General features: G+C 48.2%; 1 protein-coding gene across 1 annotated transcript; it reads right to left on the reverse strand.

Annotated features, from left to right (window-relative positions):
• Positions 1-665: 665 nt before the first annotated feature.
• Positions 666-20,364, reverse strand: LOC135237814 (ubiquinol-cytochrome-c reductase complex assembly factor 1). The gene is made up of 9 exons (XM_064305302.1): positions 20,108-20,364; positions 19,226-19,321; positions 17,535-17,642; positions 16,686-16,758; positions 15,336-15,393; positions 13,013-13,121; positions 6,724-6,801; positions 4,749-4,862; positions 666-1,265 (listed from the first exon to the last, which is right to left on the reverse strand). Exons 1-9 carry the CDS (start codon positions 20,180-20,182, stop codon positions 1,131-1,133), a joined length of 846 nt encoding a protein of 281 aa, XP_064161372.1. The 5' UTR covers positions 20,183-20,364; the 3' UTR covers positions 666-1,130.
• Between the last annotated feature and the right edge of the window lie 238 nt (positions 20,365-20,602).

Here is a 20,602-nt window from a genome sequence, read left to right on the forward strand (position 1 = left end):
CATTTCCTGCATTTCAGTGACGCAGAGTGAACAAGACTTTCCTTACCATGTCTGTAACGAGCACTGGCGCCCCCTGGTGGGCTGACGTTGCACCGCCAAACAGAGTCAGCCTTTGCCTGCTTTGAGCTTGAGGAAATCTAATATGGCCCCTTTCACAGTCTGGCTGCAAGACTGCAACCCCACACCAACGGTTCTCATGGAGACAAGCATTCACTGGCACAACCACAGGAGTAACCTTTCAACTGAGCCACCCCGCCCCCCTACGTTGAGTCATGTGACATTCAATAATAGTGTACACCAGTGGTTCTCAACTCGGGCCAGGAAGGGCCGGTGTGGGTGCAGGCTTTGCCCTGGAATTTCAAGCGAAACGTTTTGTCTTATACTTGCTTCCTTGTAATTGTGTTCAACTCGGGCCAGAAAGGGCCGGTGTGGGCGCAGGCTTTTGTTCCAAACAAGCAGTTACACACCTGATTCTACTAATCAAGGTCCTTAGTAAAGACTCCAAAGGTTTATTAGTAGAATCAGGTGTGTAACTGCTTGTTTGGAACAAAAGCCTGCACCCACACCGGCCCTTTCTGGCCCGAGTTGAACACAATTACAAGGAAGCAAGAAATTCCAGGGCAAATCTGGGTGCATTACTTGGAAATAAGGAAAGCAGAGATTCCTTTTGGAAACATGACTGGTTTACACCCAGAAAACATTTTATTTCATTTTAAAAGGAAAGCCCCATTCAATACAGAACGATGGTCCTCAAGGCAAAACATTTCCCATAATTTTCTGAGAGCACAAAAAACGTGGAACCTTTGCACCGAACAAAGAAGACACAGGGCGTGTACAAAACAGGCTGTGTGCACTTTCATAAATATCGTGGAATCTGTAAAGCAGAAAAAAACATAAATACCAAAAATACTTTGAGTGCTTAGAAAGGAAAAGTGCAAAATTCCAAAATGTTATCTTCTTACTCTCGAGAGATACAGGAAATGATGCCAACAGTATTCCCTGCCAGTCAGGTTTGTGATGGGAAGAGGGCAGGGTGGGGGGGGAAGGTCAGGTGGGGACAGGCTCTTATGACTGCCCTGTCCGCAGTGTCCAAAATGGCAGCGGGGGAGGGGGGAGGGGGTGGGGGCGGCTCAGAGCCCCGTGTCATTATAAGTGGGGGAGGGGACCTTCAGGATGCTCTGGGCGTTCTCCTCCACCAGGGGGCGCCACTTGACCTCCCCGGTGAGCAGCAGGTCCTCCCCGTCCAGGGCATCGATGAACTGCATCTGTGAGAGCAGAACAGCGACGTGGATTGTTAGGGTGGTAGTGTAGTATGATGGGTAAGGAGTTGATCTTGTACATGAAAGGTCACATGTTCGATTCCCTGGTTGGACACTGCCGTTGTACCCTTGAGCAACGAACCTAACCTGCATTGCTTCAGTGTATATCCGGCTGTATAAGTGGATGCAATGTAAAATGCTACGTAAAAAGTTGTGTAAGTCGCTCTGGATAAGCGCGTTTGCTAAATGCCTGTAATGTAATGTAAGCCCAGTGACGGCCCTTCTCATGAATTATTGTGGCTGAAGGAATCCCTAATGAGAATATTATCTTTACAAAACTACATGTTATGAAGTGCCAAGTCAGGAAGAAAATTCTACATTATCAGCAAAGAAAACTGATCGGGGTTGTGCTCGTGCATCAGCAGATAACGGACATCCTTTTCAGCATCGGCCGATAAAGATGCGATGGGTCGATACGGTGATGCAATACCCGTGCCAGAGAGGCGACGCATTACTCAAGCCAATTACATCGGCCCCAGAACTTCCATACAGCGCAACCATTGGACAAAGATTACAATAGTATACTGTAGCCTTTGAAAACGAGCCGGCTGGCTGACAGTGCTTTGATGAACGCTTGAACTGATGACAGGTTGGATAGCTAGCAAATGTGGTTATCACATTTAGAGCCCACCCTACTGAGAGCAGTCTTGTACACAAAATTATTCCATGTGCATCATGATAATCACTGTAATAAGAAATTTTAAAAAACAGTGAAATATACCATGATGATTTTAGGCCATACTAACTGGACCCAAGTCACAGTAAAACTGTTTTTCCACAGACCTGTACGCAACAGAAGTGCAACCAGGAAGTATCGGATCCTCCGCTGGTAAAGCTGGTGCAACTCTCTCAGTGGTACTGTATCACCTAACTGCACTCTGGGAAGGCCTGGATGGCTGAGATTTTTTTGAACTATATTAGGTTTAAATTTCTTTCATGTTTTCTGTGAAGAAATTACTTTGCCACTCAAATTTAGTTTATTATTACTATTATTATTATTATTATTATTATTATATTTCATTGATTTATAAATGTATTCTGCTGTGGTATGCCGTATTGAAGGAAAACCAAATATGAACACCTATCAAAACCCATCAGCTGACCGGTGTATCATGACTTCCACCTGTTCCAAAACCAAACAAGGCGCAGCCGTGCGCAGTTCCAGGATCGGTCACTAGATGGCAGCGGCGCACGTGGCCCCAGAGACCCGGTAACGGCGCTGTCACTCTCCCGCGGGGACTACGCACAGCGCACAGCGGATGTGACCGGCGCAGAGCGAGGCCTGGAGTCTTAATTAAAGCAGCCGGCTGAGCTCATGGGAGGGCTATCCGGCTGAGCTCATATCCGGTGAAGGTAATCAGGGCGAGAGAGTAACGGCGAGCGCGGGTGCCGGCCCGGAGACCCGCCGTACGCGATTTCACCCGAGAGCCCCGGCTGCCGTTTCCTCCTCTGCGGTCCGTCATCAGGCGCGGGCGGCGTTTTACGCGCCGCGCCCGCGATGAAGCGGCCTCGGCCGCGATTACGCGCTCCTTCTCTTTGCCGGCCCTTCCCTCCCTCTGTCTTTCTTCCTCCTCGCTCGCCCCTCGCTCGCCCCCCCGAGAAGCTCAGCGAAAGGCGGGAACGCGTTCGTTCGCTTGCTCGTATTCCTGGAAACGTGTCCGCGTCTTGTAAATTCTTGCGTCGCTTGTAACGCAGCTGGGACGCAGAGCGCTACCCCCCCCCCCAGCCCGGGCTGGTCGGTAGCGACCGCGCGGTCCACGCGGTCTGTTTCCGTCCCCGGTGCCCACGGCAACCGGCACGGGAGGACCGCAGGCTTGAGACCGTGGGTGTGTTAGGGTGGCGCGTTCGAAATCCCGACCGTGACGGGGCAGCGCTGCGGCGAACGTGGCAGGTCCGCACGACCGCAGCAGGACCGCGCGCATTGGCACCCGCGGCGACAGCGGGACGGAGGGAGAGAGAGGGGGGGGGGCGTGGCTGTGGAATCTGGGGCGTTGTTCGGCACGGGCAGAGGAGGCGGAGAGGAGAGGAGAAGACAGGACAGGAGAAGACAGCAGAAGGAAGGAGAGTAGAAGACAGGAGAGGAGAGGAAAGGAGAGGAGAAGACAGGAGAGGAGAGGAAAGGAGAGGAGGCTGCCCTCCCGTTACCCGCAGCCCCTTGAGCCTATCCCAGCATGCACTGGCTCACTCACCACTCACACACTTACACCTTACACAATTTAGGGTCTTCAATTAGCCTAGCTTTGGAGTACCCAGAGGAAACCCATGTGGACATGGGGAGAACATGCAAACTCCACACCCAGGACCTTCTTGCTGTGAGGCGACAGTGCTACCCACTGCTCTACTAGTGAGTGTACATAACATAATGCAAAAGAATATCATTGTTTATAACAGAGGTTTTCCTGGTTATTCATTTGAAAAGTGTAACTACGCATCTTTATCTTGTGGCTCAAAAGATGTAATTCCACAGGACTGTTCATAGCTGACATAGTTCAATCACAACAAAAGGAGGACAGGTGCACTTCCCGATAAAGAAAATCTTTTTAGTAAAGATTTTAGTTGCGTGGGTGCTCGGCTAAAAACGGAAAAAATCCTTCTACAAGAGAAAAAATGCCAGACCACTAAGAGCAGACTCGTTAACTAGATTGAGATTTCTAATATTACTTTGATGACCAAAAAAAAAAAACTCAATTATATCTGAAAGCACCTGAAGGCTGAATGCTGCATCTTGGGTTGGAGTTACACCATCTTCAAGTGCCATCAATTAATCTCCTGCATGAGTAGGTCTTAAGACCGAAGTGCCAGAAGTGTCAATTAAAGAGATCATTCATTCTCGAGTAACTGACTGAGGAGAAACGGGGGTGCCGTGAGGACAGGGCTGCAGAAGTTCAAAAGAGGAAAATGGGATAAACTGAGCCGAGAAAGATGAGTCACTTCAGATGAGCACCGTCGATGGTGTGACTCAGCCACTGATTTTGGTCATGCTCCGGAGGCGTGCTCAGTTTTGGGACTGAGGTAAAGTGCACAGGGAGGACGGGTGGCAGGAACAGAGTCAGTGAATCACCCGTCCCTTTATGCTTTTTGGGTTGGGAGTGCGTTTTCACACGCACACACATCACAGCAGGTTAGGCTCACCTCTGCTGTGAAAGGTAGCTCAAGGGATGGGTTTAGGGGCTGAGGTTTAACAGCTGAGTGTAAACACAGGGTGCATTTAAATGAGACCAGACAGGCTACAGGAAAACCAACAGGGCCTACAGCAGACTCTTCTGCATAACCTGTGAGTGTGTGGATATGTGTGTGTGTGTGTGTGTGTGTGTGTGTGTGCGCGTGTGTGTGCGTGTGTGTGTGTGTGTGCGTGTGTACGCGTGTGTGTGTGTGTGCACTCGTGCACGTGTATGTGCATTTCCCAGCCCGCTCTGTTGACCCTCTCACCTGTTTTCGGACGTACTCCACCATCAGCTCCACCTGTCTGGGGTCCTCACACTGCCGGTTAAACAGGTTCCTCCACAGCGCCGCCGACAACACGCAATCATCAGACAGGATTCCCTGCAGGGAAAATCCCAGCCTGTATGACCAACACTACAACACCAGCCCGTATGACCAACATTACAACAGCAGCCTGTATGACCAACACTATAACACCAGCCTGTATGACCAACACTATAACACCAGCCTGTATGACCAACACTATAACACCAGCCTGTATGACCAACACTATAACACTATAACACCAGCCTGTATGACCAACACTACAACACCAGCCTGTATGACCAACACTACAACACCAGCCTGTATGACCAACACTACAACACCAGCCCATATGACCAACACTACAACACCAGCCTGTATGACCAACACTACAACACCAGCCTGTATGACCAACACTACAACACCAGCCTGTATGACCAACACTACAACACCAGCCTGTATGACCAACACTACAACACCAGCCTGTATGACCAACACTATAACACCAGCCTGTATGACCAACACTACAACACCAGCCTGTATGACCAACACTAAACACCAGCCGTATGACCAACACTACAACACCAGCCCGTATGACCAACACTACAACACCACCAGCCTATGACCAACACTACAACACCAGCCCGTATGACCAACACTACAACACCAGCCGTATGACCAACACTACAACACCAGCCTGTATGACCAACACTACAACACCAGCCGTAGACCACACTACAACACCACCTATGACCAACACTACAACACCAGCCTGTATGACCAACACTACAACACTATAACACCAGCCTGTATGACCAACACTACAACACCAGCCTGTATGACCAACACTACAACACCAGCCTGTATGACCAACACTACAACACCAGCCCGTATGACCAACACTACAACACCAGCCCGTATGACCAACACTACAACACCAGCCTGTATGACCAACACTACAACACCAGCCCATATGACCAACAGTAGAACACCACCCCGTATGACCAACACATCACTACAACACCAGCCCATATGACCAACACTAGAACACCAGCCCATATGACCAACATAACACTATAACACCACCCCGTATGACCAACACATCACTACAACACCAGCCCATATGACCAACACTAGAACACCAGCCCATATGACCAACATAACACTATAACACCACCCCGTATGACCAACACATCACTATAACACCAGCCTGTATGACCAACACTATAACACCACCCCGTATGACCAACACATCACTATAACACCAGCCTGTATGACCAACACAATATTACAACACCGGCAGAGTGTATGAGATGCCGTACGTTAGGGCAGAGTGTGTGAGATGCCGTACGGCAGGGCAGAGTGTGTGAGATGCCGTACGGCAGGGCAGAGTGTGTGAGATGCCGTACGGCAGGGCAGTGTGTGTGAGATGCCGTACGGCAGGGCAGTGTGTGTGAGATGCCGTACGGCAGGGCAGAGTGTGTGAGATGCCGTACGGCAGGGCAGAGTGTGTGAGATGCCGTACGGCAGGGCAGAGTGTGTGAGATGCCGTACGTTAGGGCAGAGTGTGTGAGATGCCGTACGGCAGGGCAGTGTGTGTGAGATGCCGTACGGCAGGGCAGAGTGTGTGAGATGCCGTACGGCAGGGCAGAGTGTGTGAGATGCCGTACGTTAGGGCAGAGTGTGTGAGATGCCGTACGGCAGGGCAGTGTGAGTGAGATGCCGTACGGCAGGGCAGAGTGTGTGGGATGCCGTACGGCAGGGCAGAGTGTGTGAGATGCCGTACGTTAGGGCAGAGTGTGTGAGATGCCGTACGGCAGGGCAGTGTGTGTGAGATGCCGTACGGCAGGGCAGTGTGAGTGAGATGCCGTACGGCAGGGCAGTGTGTGTGAGATGCCGTACGTTAGGGCAGAGTGTTTGCATGCAGTGCACTTCTTACCTCATCGTATCCAAAAATAGCAGCGTAGAAAGTCTCCGTCATGGACCTCATGCTCTCCTTGCGCTGGACGGCATCGATCTGCGTCAGAGGAAACAGGCGGTGAGGCCCCGGTTACGCTGTCCCGCCCGGGGGCCGGTTACCGCACCGTTTTGGATAAACACCCCAGGGCTCCTGGCTTTCTTGCATTTGACCACATTTTCCACGGCAAGCCGAGGGTTTTTTTTTTCCCCCCCAGCTGTAAAACTAATCGTTTTCTCCGGGCTGGTTTTCCCCGTAACGTCCAGTAGGCCGCGCTGTACGCAGCCTGTAGGCCCCTGCGGTCCGCCAGCCAGCACTGGGCACCGACACAAAGCGGGGCTAACGCTAACGTGCCCCATTAAACCTGCACAAGCAGGAGTTTGAGCGGCAGAAAAGGTCTGGGCTCAGACGTACAGGAGAGCCAATTAAGAAGCCAGCTGCTAGCTCCCTGTGTTTTAGAGCCAGGCTGAAATGCACATAGTCTGTGTACGTTTCCATCGCCAATTCCATTACAGCACCACAGCTTGGCCACGGAACAGTCAGAGCAATTGACTTCCATTAAAACACCCGTCTATGAAATGTCCACACAACTAGTGTGTTGCACATTTTCTCAAAGCTGTAGTACAAATTACCTACTTAAGGCCTTAAAGAGACAGGAACGTGCAGTTAAGTCACGTGTATCAGAGGATGACACCATAGAATCACAAAGGAGTATTGGTCTCCTGCTTTGTACTGACTAGTGAATAAAAAAACTAGACACAAGGCTAGACTTTCCAGTTTCACAACCTTACAATACCCTGGTAAGCCAGCAGAGGGCGCCGGCTGACAGACCAGATGCAGGTGGATTCGGATGGAGTGGAGGCTCATGGGAATTAAATGAGAAATGATAATCACAGAGAGAGACGGCAGAAAGCTCCACCCACAGGAGAAACTGCCGGCGACACCTCCGGTCAGGCAGCGCGGGAAGAGACACCACCGAGTCGGTTATTATCAGCGATGAGCACCTTTCAGTTACAAGCCCAGTTCCCAGTTCCTTACCCACTGTGCTACACTGCCACCCTACTACATAACCGCGTGCGTTCGCGTATTTCTATGCGCACACGACGCTCACGGCACCTCGGTTTTCGAAAGAACAAAGCGGGCGAGAACACCGTCTGTAAACACGACCGCGCTCAGAACGCCTCGTCCAAAACGGCCCCGTGCAGAAGCGAAAGTCGCAGGGGCCGGGCCCCCCCGGTCTCCCTGATTCATTTTCATAATTATCTTGTTTATTCAAAATCAGTTAAGGCCTTTCGCGCGGCGGCGGCGGACGTGGGGTAAGGAGGCACCTGCGGGTAATTACGCGCATGTGGCAGCGTTTAGCCCCAGAGGCGGGGCCCGACACGGCTCCATCTCGCCGACATTTAACACGCTCCGCCAGTCGCACGCAGGCTCCGCGTTGCCCTTTCGCTCGAAATTAGTGTCATATCTCACTTTACGTTACCGCGCTAACAACCCCCACTGCTGAGCCTACCTAGCATGCTCTGCTACATGCCCCCACGCATGGGAAAGACCTGGCAGCTGCTCCAGCGCCCGGCCAGCGACGAGCGTTTCCTTTCTCTCCGCGCAATTAGTGCAAAGCGCGAAAACGGCCGAGCCCAGACCCCTCCCAGCTCTCCCGCGGCTCAGTTACTCCGCCTGAAACGGGCCTTTCAAAAAAAAAAAAAAAAAAAAAAATCTAACGCATTGAAAATGCTTAAGGTGCATTTACTCCTGGTTAAAAAGTAACCCTTTTAACTCTGGACGGAGGTCAAAATGCGCTCCTACCCAGAATTCCCTGGGGGAACACAACCCATGAGAGGGCAAAGTCTTTGGTGGACGTGCGGGTTTCAGCTGCCCTTTAAACTCCATGCATCACCAACACACGTAAATGAAGAGGCACAAAGTTAAGGCCTTGTCTGGGAAGGATAACATACAGTGCAGTTCTCCTCTACGCACCTTAACGTAAGTGTATTAATAACAGGGAATAAATGCACAGATGTAAAACTAAAGGATGCAGGCCTAGCTAATTCCACGAGAATTAACCTCAACCTGGTTGGCTCCTCTTTAACAAAATGCTGTAGGTGGGAATACCGGTCTATCTGTACATTGAATGTATTTAACTGCAGCTTCCTGTATACAATCACCATAGAGTTACGCAATTTCGGCAAACCTGGGATGAAAAAGCAAATTGCTGCCACATGGTAGGCAGTATAATTGAGCGTAAACCCCAAAACCAATGGTAAAGCAATGTAATTATGAACAAATGACATGAAAATTAAAAATGAAAACTAATACCACTCCACAGCGATGTTGTGGAAAATGAATCATCAGTATGGTCCAGTGGTGGGCTCACTGAAGAGACTGTTCAGAATACAGCCAGAGTGCTTTCAACCGGAAGTGAAAGACTGAACTTTTCACCGGGGGCTGATGGGAATTGGAGTCCAAAGCATATAAACATAGGGAACTATGAATCGCCAGCCTATGAGTGCTTTTACTCCTCGGATTGTACTTTTGTGATTTAAAGCTTAAACTTTGATTGTTACTGCCATTGTAAACGAGAGTGAATATTAGCCAGCTAACAGTGACATAGCCTCCCTATTAGCAGTCATGGAGTCCCTGTTGTTTGGCTCCGTTTGCTACAGGAGGTGAGAAGCGGCTGTGCAGCACATTCACACAGACATGTGCACACAGTCTGAATGCTGTTATTTGTCCAGCAGCGGTAAGGTTAAGGTTACAGGAATAACAGCGGTGTGGGCCGGAGTGGGGGGAGCGCCGGATAGCGTGAACGTGACAGCGCACACGAGCGCCATGGTGAGTGTGACAGCGTGACCGCGCATGGGAGCGAGACCGTGCGCGATCGTATGCGTGAGTGTGACAGCGTGACCGTGCAGGGGAGCGTGACCGTGCGCGATCGTATGCGTGAGGGTGACCGCGTCCGTGTGCGCTGCGGTCCTGTATAAACAGGGCTGCATGGCCCCCTGTGTTAACAGAGCTCCTTTATTACAGCAAACTCTACTGCCCCCATCACCTCAGGAGGCCATCTGCAGAGCCTCAACACTAACACACCGTTATTACACCACGAACACACTGTTACTGCACCAATACTGCACCATACCACGCCTCTACACACCACACCGTTACTACACCAATAACACACCAGTACTCCCCACCATTACTGCAGAATACCACACCACACCACACTATATCACACCACTATATACCACACCATTACTGACTCACACCACTAAAACACCACAATATACCACCAAAGCACCACTACAACAACACACTGTACCACCAGAACCATACCACACCATTACCTGAATCCTACCACACCTACCACAGCCATGCCACAGCACTCCCTCTACCCACGCCACATCAGCGCGTACTCAGGCTCTGTGTAGCCTGTTTAAAAGGAACACGCAGGGTGGTGTTAGGGCCCTGTAAAGGGGGGGGGGGTGTAACAAGGTCCCCTGTTTCCCCCAGTCCCAAGATTGCATCAGCTCATTATTAGCAAACTGAAAGAGTTTAACCCTTTTTCCCCAAACCTGAGCTGGCTGGCGGTTTAAAGAGACCAATAAAATGTGCAGAGCGCGCCCTCCACCTGAGCATTAGCCTGCAGTTCCCTGGCAGGACTCCACGCCGCGGCTAAACCACATCGATAATGACATAAATATTTACACACCAGCATAAACATGAACGCAGTCCCGGTGACAGCATTAATACAAATCAGGCTGAAAATGTAATTCTGATTTAGCGTCCCCCGGAGAGAGTGTTACGCCATGGAAAAGCCGCTGGACGGTGGCGCGAGAACGGCGGTGATTTCACCCTCAGTTTTCTGCCTCCATTTTCAACCTTTCAGTTTCTTTATACAAAAAGCTCATTTGAGTTTTTTTAAAAAAAAGGAGAGCAGACAGTCTGCCCTCCTGGTGTATTTTCCCGCTTTGTTCAGATGGGGAAAGCAGAAGGCAGACAGGGGTTAGAGCACAGAAAGGGCCACGGTGGGGAATCAAACCCGTGATGCACAAGGGACCTGTACGGTGGCTTGGTTGGCCCCCCTACGCGCGGCTCTTCACCACCTTAAACTCGCTCTTCACCGCCTTAAACTTGCTCTTCACCGCCTTAAACTCGCTCTTCACCGCCTTAAACTCGCTCTTCACCGCCTTAAACTCGCTCTTCACGGCCTTAAACACGCTCTTCACCGCCTTAACCTCGCTCTTCACCGCCTTAAACACGCTCTTCACGCCTTAAACTCGCTCTTCACCACCCTAAACATGGCTCTTCACCACCTTAAACTCGCTCTTCACCGCCTTAAACTCGCTCTTCACCACCTTAAACTCGCTCTTCACCACCTTAAACTCGCTCTTCACCGCCTTAAACACGCTCTTCACCACCTTAAACACGGCTCTTCACCGCCTTAAACTCGCTCTTCACCGCCTTAAACTCGCTCTTCACTGCCTTAAACTCGCTCTTCACTGCCTTAAACACGCTCTTCACCGCCTTAAACACGGCTCTTCACTGCCTTAAACTCGCTCTTCACCACCTTAAACACGGCTCTTCACCGCCTTAAACTCGCTCTTCACCACCTTAAACTCGCTCTTCACCGCCTTAAACTCGCTCTTCACCACCTTAAACTCGCTCTTCACTGCCTTAAACTCGCTCTTCACCACCTTAAACTCACTCTTCACCGCCTTAAACTCGCTCTTCACTGCCTTAAACTCGCTCTTCACCGCCTTAACCTCGCTCTTCACCGCCTTAAACAGGGCTCTTCACTGCCTTAAACTCGCTCTTCACTGCCTTGAACTCGCTCTTCATCACCTTAAACTCGCTCTTCATCACCTTAAACTCACTCTTCACCACCTTAAACACGGCTCTTCACTGCCTTAAACTCACTCTTCACCGCCTTAAACTTGCTCTTCACCACCTTAAACTCGCTCTTCACTTGTCACTTCAACCACTTCAATAAAACATTACGCACACCTTCTGCGCTCTTCCATGTGGGAGACAGCAGGTCTAAAGGTATACCTCTTCCAAACATTTAGGGTTCATTCACACTAACTGACATTCTCTTAGAGATCATGTTACTTGTGCAAGAAAGTCAATTTACAGGTTAATCAGTGGGCCATCTTTTCAGTGGGCTACCAATCAGAACTGAACTCAAAGTGAATCCATTTCCGATATAAAATTTCATGGCGGCAAATTAAATTTTATTATTTTCTTGTTTTAATTCAGAAAAAGTGTACATCTTTATCTCGAGATTTAATGGAAAATTTAAAAGAACCAAAAGCAAACACCGTTCCGCCAAAAACTGAGAACCAATTACAGAATATTTTTCTAGAATGACGCCGCATTCTGAGCAGACCTCGCAGGGTCAGCGAGTGCAGCTGAAATCCCCCCCCCCCCCGATGAGCGCTGGAATAGAGCACGCGGTGGCTAACCCTGGCCAGCAGGCTGGCATGGGCTCACGCTCGGGGCCGCGGCCCAGCTCTGAGTAAACCCCGCGAGCACAGAGGACGCATTTAGCGCCGCGTCTCGCCCGTGTCAGAGCTCTCTGGGCCCGGAGGTTTGAGCGGGACCTCCTGGCTGTAAAAGCGCGTACGCGACGCCGGCGGGGAGGGGTGGGGAGCCAATGAACAGTGGGCGTGCGGCGGCGGCGGCGGCGACTTGAGGCCGAACGGCGAGAGGCCGGCGTGACGAGCAGGATCTCCCGCGTCTTACCGGACCGACGCGTGCCGAACAGAACCGAGCGGAAACACGGCACCAGCACGCTCTCTTCCAGGGTACTGCTGACGAGGGGCCAAAGACCGGTATTCACGCAGGAGAGGTATTCGGGAGTACATGTTCATGACCGATGCGGCATACGCTGCACAAGCCTGCATGCTTTTGTCTGCTGCTATAACAACCTCCACTCTTCTGGGAAGGCTTTATGTATGAAGTTGGGAGTATTAGTGAGGTCGGGCACTGATTGGGCGATCAGGCCTGGCTCTCAGTTGACTTTCCAATTGATCCCAAAGGTGTTGGATGGGGTTGAGGTCAGGGCTCTGTGGAGACCAGTCAAGTTCTTCCACACCCTTCTCGACAAAACCATTTCTATATGGACCTCGCTGTTTGCCCGGGGGCATTGTCATGCTGAAACAAGAAAGGGTCTTCCCCAAACCATTGGGGAAGCACAGATTCATCTAGAATTTGATTGTATACTGTGGGTAGCATTAAGATGGGAGCGAATTGTAGGTGGAGGTGTGTTACTCACCCCCATGATTTTGCTCCTCTGTTCCACATCTTCCCACATGGAGTGGACGATGTAGCGGCACATATACTTCCCCTCCCGTCCCTCCTGCCTCATCCTCACCAGACACATCCTGCAACAGGGAGCAGAGCCACTTAGCACAGACACATCCTGCAACAGGGAGCAGAGCCACTTAGCACAGACACATCCTGCAACAGGGAGCAGAGCCACTTAGCACAGACACATCCTGCAACAGGGAGCAGAGCCACTTAGCACAGACACATCCTGCAACAGGGAGCAGAGCCACTTAGCACAGACACATCCTGCAACAGGGAGCAGAGCCACTTAGCACAGACACATCCTGCAACAGGGAGCACAGCCATTTAGCACAGACACATCCTTAGTCATCTTTAGTTTTAACTGTTAAGCAGACACATAACATAACATAATTATGAGAACAGGCTCGCCATTTTCCTGACTAAATTGTACATACTGCTCTGATTACCTACAGACTAGATAGTATCTAACACCATATCAAGCCTGGTCTTGAACATCCCCAGAGTTTCTGCCTCTGCTACATGACCTGGCAGGCTATTCCACACAATGACTACTCTCTGTGTGAAAAAATCATTCCTATTGTTTGTACAGAATTTACCTTTTGCTAATTTCCATTTATTCCCATGTCCCCTCGTTCTACTAGCAGTACTCAACCTATAGAACCTCCTGTAATTCACTTCGTTTATCCCCTTTATGAATATAAATGCCTCAATAAAATCACCAAAGTCCCAACATGGGTGAGACCTCCACAGTCTCCCTAAATGAACAACATTACCCACAGGTCACTGCAGAGGGGAGTGGAAGGAGAAAAGTCATGAGAGTGTTGTGGGAGAGGCCTGTTATAGAGTAAAATACTCAAATGACCTCTCTATTTGAATTTCTAAATTAGTAACCTGTAATGCTGGCGACGTCATCTCCAGGCAACAATTACAGTTGCCAAGACAACGCTCAGCAACCCAGACCTTTAAAAACCTCCCCTAATCAGTCAGGACCTAAGAGGATCAGACATAATACCACACTGAAATAGCCCAAAGCAAACAACAAAGCACCTCCACTACAGCGTGCAACTCCCGAGCGTGCACTGCGACCACTCCTCACAGAAATGCCTCCCAAAGCATGCTGGGTAAGCTGAGGTCGTTTAATTTAAACCCGTGCCAGCCAAGGTCGAGCGGGCGGCGTACGAGGGGAAAGGGGAGGAACGTGGACGCCAGCCAAGCCCCCCCCACCCACCTGCGCCGAACCCGGCGTCACGTCCACCTCTGACACGCGGACACTTTCCAGCGCGACCACGACGGCCCTCGCATTGCCTGCGCAGCTGGCCGTGACGCAAGAGCGCAGCGGTAATAAACACTCGCCGTGGCTAACAAACGGCATCGGCTCGGGTTTCACCGTGCGGTACCGCTTTAAATCGCAGGTAACTGCTCGTCACTCAGGCTTTCTGACTGACAGATGGACCCTACTGAGCCCCACCCCCCACCCGCCCCCCCCCAATACCAGTCCTTAGACCAGCAAATCTCCCACGGACAGATTTGTCAACTAAGGTTGCAAACGACAAACATGTTAACGTCACGTTTAACAGAAGGAAAAAAACGCCATTAAAGCTATCTGGCCGGCCTGTTCTGATCAAGACAAACGTTAAAGTTCAAATGATTCCTCCATTTCACAAACATACTTCATGTGAACGCATACTGAAAGAACAAGAAAGTCGCTCTTGTGATATCTATTGCAGATGTGCAGTCAACACACTAATTAACGTCACATTTAAGACGTGGAAAAACGTGTAAAAAACGTGTGAAAGTTCAGTCTTCGCTAATCGAAGCGTTCGAGAGGCCTACACTAGGGACAGTGGCAGATCAAATGGCACTACTCAAAAGGTGATGTTTGATGAGTTTTCTGCCTTAGGTGACCAGCGGGAGGAAGTGTGGAGGAAGTGTGGATTCGGAAGCTGATTACTGTTTTTTGTGTTCATTGTTCCATGCCTAAAATAATAGCCAGGCCTGGGGCTAAACATGTTTCAAACGCTTGTTTTTCAAAAAAGGCATTGCTATGTGAAACATTCTTACAATAAACACAGTGCCATATATTTGTATGATTGAACTGAAGAGTGAAATTTTGATTTATTCAGGTCACAATTAGGATGATAAATAACAAAATATCAGTATCGGCTGATTGTGTTGCTGGAACAATACACCATCAGCCTGTCCAGAATTTTGATATCTGTGCATTCCTAATCTAATGTCATGGACCTCTGGTGAAGGGAGTGTCCTTTTGGTCAGTTTTGGGTACTCACCACACATGGAGCTGGGCCACCAGGAACCAGGAGTTCAGCGTGTCTGGGAGGGAGCATTCTGCGGGCAAGGGAACAACATTAGAACCCACTGTATTCATAAAACACTACACGGAATACTCAGTGTGTATTCATAAACCACTACAGAGAACACTGTAGGTGTTTATTCATAAACCACTACACAGAACACTCAGCGTGTATTCATAAACCACTACACCGAACACACTACGTGTATTCATAAACTACTACCCAGAACAGTCAGCGTGTATTCATAAACCACTACACAGGAACACTCAGCGTGTATTCATAAACTACTACCCAGAACAGTCAGCGTGTATTCATAAACCACTATTCAGAACATAGTCAGCATGTATTCATAAACCACTATACAGTACACTTTGTGTACTGGTTTATGAATACACGCTGACTGTAGGCCACATTCCCCAATCACCACCGATGCACACAGTGCAGTCCCAGCCCTATTCCAAAACCACAACCGACCTGGAGTTCGCACCCAGCCCTCTATTCCAAACCACCAGACTTTACACCTGTTTTTCCCCTGCTAACAAAACAGCATGCCCAAGCTGTAAAGTGCCACATAAATATTTCACTGCGCCAATGAAAGACTTTCCCAGTAGGCGCATTTTTACATTTTTTGTTTGTGTTGGTAACTTTGGGACTCGGCTATTATTTTTAACTAGAAAAACTGTGCAGTACAGCCCCCTTGGCTTTCCTAAAGAAAGCAGACCACTACAGGATCACCTCTCTGTACTACAGGCACCGGTCACATCCCCTAAAACTCCTCTAAGATCAGGGCACAGACCATAGACAGAAAAGCACACCCCACAGTCCAAACAGTTCTACCCGCCCCCCCCCTCCCCCCCCCCCACATTCCGCAATCTCTCCAACAGCAACAGAAAGGTTAGAGCTGTGTCTGCTAACAGTTCAAAACAAGCTTTTATCTTATCGAAAGAGCGTTGCCCCACAGGCTAGCCTACTGCCTTTAAGCAGGTCTGCTTCTGCACAACTGGCCTCGGGCACACTTAAAAAATAATATTTGAAATCAGCTTGCTAATCGTTCTGAGAAAATCGTAAAATGCCTCACCCTTAGCTTAAACCCACACCTCAGTGTTGCCCTGGTCAGCCACAAGTATTCCTTTGCTGTTTAGTCACTCTGGCCAGAAGCCTTAAGCAGTACGTTTTCATAGCCACTGAAGGCTATAAGCTAATCGCATTGGCCATCCCTGAACTACTTACAATTTATAACATAATCAAGCCTTTGGCCAGTCATTGTCCAAATGCTTAAGTTCCCATTACGCCCCAGTACGGTTCTCCAAGTGCTTTCAAACTTACTTTCAAAGAAGTCATCGTAATTGATTCTCTCGACGCAGCATGTGTACATACGCAAGGCAGCAATCTTAATTTTCTGCAGAAGGAGAAAGAAACATTTGTTCAGCATTAACCAATAGACTCCTGACTTTCTTCAGCATTGTCCAATAGGCAGTAATCCTGAGTTTGGCTGCAGCTAAACTGGGAGGTAACTGAATTTAGACTAGCGTAAAAAAAACCACAGATACTTTAGCTGATCCAGGCCAAACCTGTCAAGATTTTTCTTTCATGCCACCTTTGTTACGTTTGACCGTTAGGGGCGCGTAATTCAAATTCACACGCTGTAAAAGCGGGGGTCTGGCTGGCGGGGCCGGTGCTGTAAGGAGGGAGGAACGCGGTCCCCGGGTGAGTCCCACCGCGGGGCAGCCAGAGTCGGCGCGGGGGTACGGCTGGCGGTCGCGAGGCGCGTGCGGTCATTTCAGGGCCTCGTGCAGCTCCAGCTCGACCCTCACGCCCTCCCTCTCCTCACAACACCGCACCACAGAGCGCGGAACGCCAGTCAGCCCGGGCCAGCAGTAAAAAAGCCCAGCGCCGCATGCCCTGCATTCTGCGCTGCTGGTTTCCAAAGGCTCGGATCCAAAGCCACCAACCAAATCTTTTATTAGAAATGATTTTATGGACAATCGGGCCTCTGACAGCCTATGTAACCTCCAGGCTTGTAGCCGCCTTCGTGAGATCCAGACCTCAGCTGACAAAATCGCTCAATTCGTCACCCTCTCGCGGGGAGAGCGGTACAAACGAGCCGAAAACTCCTTTCCTGTTCCTGTCTTCGCTGGAGCTGCAGGGGTGAGGGCGAGAAGCCGGGGCGTTTACCCATTTGTTGTATTTGAGGGGTCCGGTGAAGCCCATGGCCTCTATGAGCTTGGTGAAGGCCCCCACCTCCTCCTCTGTGGCCTGTGGGGTTTCTTTAACTGAGCAGAGCTGCAGAGAGATGGCACAGTTACTCTCTTTGGGACTGCAGTACAGGGGGAGGGGCACTAAACAGAGACACACACACACTGAAAACACACAGTACGCACGTACGCACACACGCAGAATGGCAATATACACTTAAACATGCAAGCAGCATAGTGCTAATCCTTTTTGCATTATTTCATATTGGTCACATAGGTATGCATGCATCATATACAGCAGTATGGAGCCACAGCAGGTGGCACATACTGTCAATGGTAACATTTATTTTCAGACATGAGCGGGAAGAGGACAAATTAATTTAATGCAAGGACACATCTGTTCCATGACATGATGAAAACAAGCCCCCTCCAATACCAGTATGCTTTAATTAGAATGGCCATAACATTGTGCAACAGTGAGCATTAGAATGCCTATATCACAGTGTGATTATAGCACACACTAGGCTTCAGCTCTCTGCTTGATACATTAACATATAATATCGGACCTGAAATTCTAATGAGGAAGCCTGGTTAATCGTCAAAAATTGCCAGAGACCCAGTCATACAGGATCAATGAATGCATGTGACCACAACCCCTTGATTCTTTTATTAAACTAATTCATCTGGGACTCACGGCAACTATGAAGAACTGGCCTATATTAGAACATGATGATAGACCTTGCCGACTAGATTTATGCAACGAATGGGTTTATAATGTTGTCAACTGAGATAAATTCTACAAACAAAAAGGATGTTTTAACCCACACTATGAACTAATCTTTATAGTGAAGAATGCTTTTTGCACACGTTATTTGCAAGAATGTACATAGAAAATTTAAATAAAAAAATAACACCTAATTAATCTCATTTTTTTTCTGTCTCTTGGGAAAGGCTAAAATTAACTTGCATGTAGATATTTAGAATAAAAAACATCCCAAATTCTAGCTCATGCAAATATGTTGTTCATGCATTGGGTCTACAGGGCATAAACATCAGCACGATGAGCAGCTAGCCAACTGTAAACAAGTAAGTTACTTAAAATAACATTCATTCTATGGTAGTAGAATTATACTACACTAAGGGTACAGCCCATATTACAAAAAACATTATGAGTACAGCATGGATATTATTACTATATTTCTTAGGAATATGGAAGTACCCATTTTGTAAAGTACTTTTTTTGTCCACTTTGGGTGAACATTCTGTTTGTGTCAGACTAAGTCTCATTGTCATTCTCCAATGCTTTGACACATTAGTTTCCGTGGGTTTTCAGTAACAGTGGCAGGCAGAATTATTGTTGCAGCTAGGTAATAAACACTGTTATTTATGTTACTTTTACTTATTTATTACTTGTATAATACTTCCATGTTAAAATAATTTAAAATAATGAAGAATCACAGTGCTTTTCAAGTATTCTAGCCATGTAAGATAAAATATACAGGCAAACCTTGTAGAAATAAATGAAAATAAGGTTTTAAAAGTCAAAACGTTCCCCAAACCCCCAAAGATTCATTTGGACTGTGTTTGCGCTCTGATGCAATGCAGTCTTTAAGAGAAGATACACCGTTCACACTCCCCTCCTCCAGCGACATGTCCCCGTGGTGTTCCTACCTTTCTGGTGCTGTGTAGTGTCCGGCACTGTGTCTGAGGCGGGGTAGAGGGGTAAATCGCTAAAGCTCGTGATAAACATGCTTCTTGTTCCACTGCCTGTACAAGAAAAAAATATATAATGGTACAATGAACCATCAAAATATATGACAGCTGCACCTTCTAACTTTTTGTTTCAGAGACTCTTAAAGAGAATGGGTACCTGCCTGGCAGAGGTCCTTTTCAAAGTTTAATTAGCTATATCATTATTATGTAATTATCTTGGGGGGGATGCAGTCATGATAGTAAGCTGTAACTAGCTAGCTATATGTTTACCTGATGCACACATCAGGTAACCATATTTCAATATAATTGTGTAAACATTACTGCCAGCCTTAACGTTAAGACCTATACAACTCGTTGAACACTATAACTGCGTACATAAACAGTTAATAAAAAGACCTACCATTTGATAATCAGTTTACTTTAACTTTACAGATAAATTTTTAATAACGGTAGTTAGCTGGTTACATGCAGCAAGGGCACCAAGACCTTCTAGCTAACTATTTATCTTTGTAGCCTGTTACAATTAAGTATAATATTATAACCTAACAAAATCTCCAAATCGAGCTCATACATTGTGACATATTTGAAGACTAAGCCATATTGCTCACAATCACATTGAATGTATCTCTTCGTACCTGGCTAGGTAGCTAGCGATACAATTAGCAATGAAATAAAACACGAAATGGATAAATAAACAGTGTTTCTCACATTTCGATAATTAACAAACTACCACTAGGTAAGTGGTCGCCGATAGTTAGCTGGTAAATAAATAAATGGCAAGTTAACTTGGTGTAGGCTAATCATGTAAGCAAATAACAAGACAGCTAGCTAGCGTATTACCTTTCCAAATGTGGCTTTGGATGCTGAGACGTTTATAATACGTCTAACGCCGGACTGAAAAACTCGCCGATACATGATTCCCCTAACGTAAGCTACAATAAGATATTATTGCAGCCAAGACGCGGGGAACAATTTAGTTTCTCAATTATTTTTCCTGTTTTGTAACACTTTGAAATTGTCCCTCCTCTACCAGCGCAATGTCAAAGGAATCTGTCCTACAGCTATATATTCCCGTATTGCAAACGCATGCTTCCTCAGTAACATTCCGCCGCATGAAAGAGGAACCGACGTCTAACGAGGGATTGCCTATATTGTTTGGAGAGTCAAATACTATTAATATTCATTGTTTAGTGTTGTGTGGTGACGTTGAACCATTGTCGGCACCTAACTGTATTATCCGCATATATCTAAATATCCTAATTCATTCGTAATAGTGTTCAGTACAGGCTACAGAGCTCTGAAGTCTCATGTACCATGCGTGAGACCCATCGAGGA

The sequence above is a fragment of the Anguilla rostrata genome, chromosome 13 (genome assembly GCF_018555375.3).
Source record: "Anguilla rostrata isolate EN2019 chromosome 13, ASM1855537v3, whole genome shotgun sequence".
Classification (NCBI taxonomy): domain Eukaryota; kingdom Metazoa; phylum Chordata; class Actinopteri; order Anguilliformes; family Anguillidae; genus Anguilla; species Anguilla rostrata.